At 43.8% G+C, this 3,699-nt stretch overlaps 1 protein-coding gene across 1 annotated transcript; it reads left to right on the top strand.

The window, feature by feature from the left end:
- Positions 1-257: 257 nt before the first annotated feature.
- Positions 258-2,949, top strand: scrt1b (scratch family zinc finger 1b). The gene is made up of 2 exons (XM_084090082.1): positions 258-746; positions 1,586-2,949. Exons 1-2 carry the CDS (start codon positions 632-634, stop codon positions 2,308-2,310), a joined length of 840 nt encoding a protein of 279 aa, XP_083946208.1. The 5' UTR covers positions 258-631; the 3' UTR covers positions 2,311-2,949.
- The last annotated feature ends 750 nt before the right edge of the window (positions 2,950-3,699 follow it).

Raw genomic sequence — 3,699 nt, forward strand, 5'->3', positions numbered from 1 at the left:
GTCGTAACTCGACTTTTCCAAACAATACATTTTATTCATATTCCTCAGAAACATGGCGGGCGCCGTGAATGTGGGAAAAAAAAACGAGACTGAGAGACGAGTAACAGCATCAATAAATCATTCTCGTCCAATGTTGTTCCCGGGAGATTTCTGATGGATGAAATTAAGCACTTCCATCTCCATCTCCCACCTGATCGCGCGCGTATAAATCCCAGCAGCTGATCAGCAGAGCTCAGACATCAAACCGACACCGCGCGAGCAGAGACAGGCAGCGGACACCTCTCTCTCTCCCCCCCGCTACTACACAGCAACAACAACAACAGCAACAACAACAACAGCTTCTCCGGAAACCTGCTCGCATTTAAAGCTGCCCATTTTTGGAGCGCTTCCATTTGGGTCTAAGCGCACTCTGACACTCGGGCTCGGGGAGGCGTATCTGCTGCTGTCCAGTGCTGAAGTTGCATTTCGCCTGTGCAGAACGGATCGTGCACAGCTGAAGCAACGGAGCTTCCTCGTCTTTCCTCCCGCTCAGGTGTTTGACTTTCAGCCCTGCAGGACCAACTCTTCTATTGTGCGGTGGATAAAGAGAGGATAACGTGCTGGAAGAGGATTTCAGCTCTGCGCTCTAAACATGCCAAGGTCTTTTTTGGTGAAAAAGGTGAAGCTAGATGATTTCTCATCCACGGAACTTGAGAGCGCGTACGGCAGGTCCAGGACCGATCTTAGCTTTCGGATACACGACAAAGGTAATTGCAAAGGAATGCATATGTTCTTTTTTTGTTTATTTAGCACACTTTAGCCAAATCCAAGCATAGTTTTTAGATGCGACCAAGGTTTTGTGGTGCTAAGCAAGGTTTTGGGGTTCATTTACTGTATAAATTAAACTCTGCAGGAAGGAAAGTAGATATCCAGTTACAGGATTGAGCACCTCTGTTGCGTTGCTTGTGATTTATGTGAAACCGTAATGGGAATGCAAACATAATTAGTGGGATTCCAGCACTGAAATGCCTGGTAAAATTCACATGCATGACGCATGCCTTATGAAAATCTGCTGCTGGTAACAACGGTAACTTCTCAGCAACTTGGAGCCCAGTCACTTCCAGATGAGCTTAGGTGTTTTGTTTATTCTGCAAATCAAAGAAACGCTTAGTGCAGCTGCACACTGCACACTGTGCTAATGGTGGTGCCTTTAGAAAGGGGTAATTAATCTCCCACTGTAAAAAAAAAGTGCTATCTGTGCTCATACTGTAAGTCCACAGTAAACGCGTTATCCTTCACAGCTCCACGGCTTTGTCCTGAAATAACTCTGGAATAATGGGAAGTCAAACTGACATGTGTTCTATTTGAAATCTCCTGTAGTGAATGGTCATTAAGTCTAATTATATTCAAAGAGAAATGCTGAATTTGTTGAACATTTAATGAATCTCAAAGAGCACTGGCACAATCTGGTTGCCCGTCGCCTTTGCCAAGGTGGAGATAAATTGAGCGGAAAAGTGGCCGTTGCACCGCCGAACCCCATTGTCCTCACTCGATTCCCTTGTGAATATGAATAATTGAATAAAAGATCTTGTTCTCTCCACGCTAGGCTACATCAGTGACTACATCACCCCGGCCGTTTATGATGGAGAAAGTGACAGTGGCACTAAAGTACCTTCTCCAGGACCGATTTATGACAGCAACCACAGTGACTACGGAGCACCTGACTCGGACCAGCCGGACAGCCCGCAGTCAGAGATCACGTCCGGGTACATCAACGGCGACAATGCGGTGAGCGAAGGTTACGCCGTGGACGCGTTCTTCATCACGGACGGCAGGTCCCGTCGGAAAGTGATCAGCAGCTCACGGACCCTCCAGAGGCACACGTGCAACGAATGTGGCAAAACCTACGCGACGTCTTCTAACCTGAGCAGGCACAAACAGACGCACCGGAGCCTGGACAGCAAGATGGCCAAAAAGTGCCCGACATGTGGGAAAGTGTACGTGTCCATGCCAGCCATGGCCATGCACCTGCTTACCCATGACCTCAAGCACAAGTGTGACATATGTGGGAAAGCGTTCAGCAGACCTTGGCTCCTGCAGGGCCACATGCGCTCTCACACGGGCGAGAAGCCCTTTGGATGTGCACACTGTGGAAAAGCGTTCGCCGACCGCTCCAACCTGCGGGCACACATGCAGACCCACTCCGCGTTTAAGCATTACAAATGCAAGCGATGCAACAAAACTTTCGCACTCAAGTCCTATCTGAACAAGCACTACGAGTCGGCATGCTTTAAAGGCGCGTTCTCGCCGCTGGCGTCCATCGAGGCGTGACTTCCGGTCTGTAAACGCTCACTTCCCCCGTCCCGTCACGTGTTAGGATGATTACGCTATCTTACCCAGTTATGTCTCACAATCAAAATGAAACCGAATAATAGCACAATTTTATCAATTTATTTTTTCTTTTGCAAAGTTGACCTTAAAGGAATATGGAACCTTCGCATGCACTTCAGCAACCATGTCCTTAAATGACATTCAGACAGTTCACCTCGACGCTGCGCAACACTTGACTATGACTGGCGTCGAATGAAGGTTTGAGTGACACCATGTTCCTCATTAAAATAAAACTCTTTTGTATTGTCAGTGGATATTATCACACTGCTGCAAGTGGCCCAAACGTATTCACAATCGAGGTAAACCGGTATTTATTTATTTATTTAATTTTTTTTTTATATTTATTTGTTTGTTTTAATTACTTCATCTAGGATGTTTGATTCTCTATGATGCACTGAAAGTGTGATTTTTATTTTTTATTTTTTATGATTCAATTTGCATTTTTCTTTCTGAATAATGTTGCCTTTTGGGTTATACCAGTCTTATCAACACGCCAAAGCATTTAGATCCATGGTAACAATTGAAAAAATGTTTTTTGTTTGTTTGATTACTTTTTTTGTATACCTACATACTGCATGCAAAAAGAAAAGAAAAGAAATCTATGCCAATACCACAAAGCTTATTATTTTGCCAAAATGTAGAGATAGTATCAGGGGGCAATATTTCTAGGGGTTCTCTTAAGAATATAAAAAGCAATAATCATAATGCATGGTATTTTTGAAAGTAATAAAGTATTACCTATAGCAGTTTTTTCTAAATCAGGTACGTTTTGATCCAATACTCTTAATAAACATTTAAAAATACCACATCAGGGAAAATGCCAATGTAGAGTTTAGTGAGACTAAATCCATAAGTCTAAACCATCTTCCTTTGCTCTCTGCTTATGCACTGCCTGCCTCGAATTTAACGTAGATTTAGGATGTAGGCCCAAAGTGCTGTAACTCCACTCTAAGCAATTCAGAACCATTCTCTAGAAGTGTGGAACATGTAATGGTTTTTTCTGAGGTTAACTTAAAGGGACTCGCAAGGACAAGAAAGGACTGGAGTGATAGGAAGGTGTGCCATCTGCAAAGCCGTTCTGTAATGCACTCACACTGCATTCCCAGCTCAGCTCAGATCTGACACTTCGCTTTCTCCAGTTTGGGTGTCCCTGAGTTTAAAAGCACTTCATTGTAGAAATCCTTAAAAAGTAGCACAAAAACCCTAGATTCAGGTAGATATTACCTAGCTCAATCTTCCTTTTTTATGTCTTGGAAGAGGAACAACAGCTCAGTTTGTGAAATGATCTTCATGTAGATACTCATTTGAAGAGGAAAAACCTTTTTACTG

This window comes from Abramis brama, assembly GCF_963993115.1.
Source record: "Abramis brama genome assembly, chromosome: 17".
NCBI lineage: Eukaryota > Metazoa > Chordata > Actinopteri > Cypriniformes > Leuciscidae > Abramis > Abramis brama.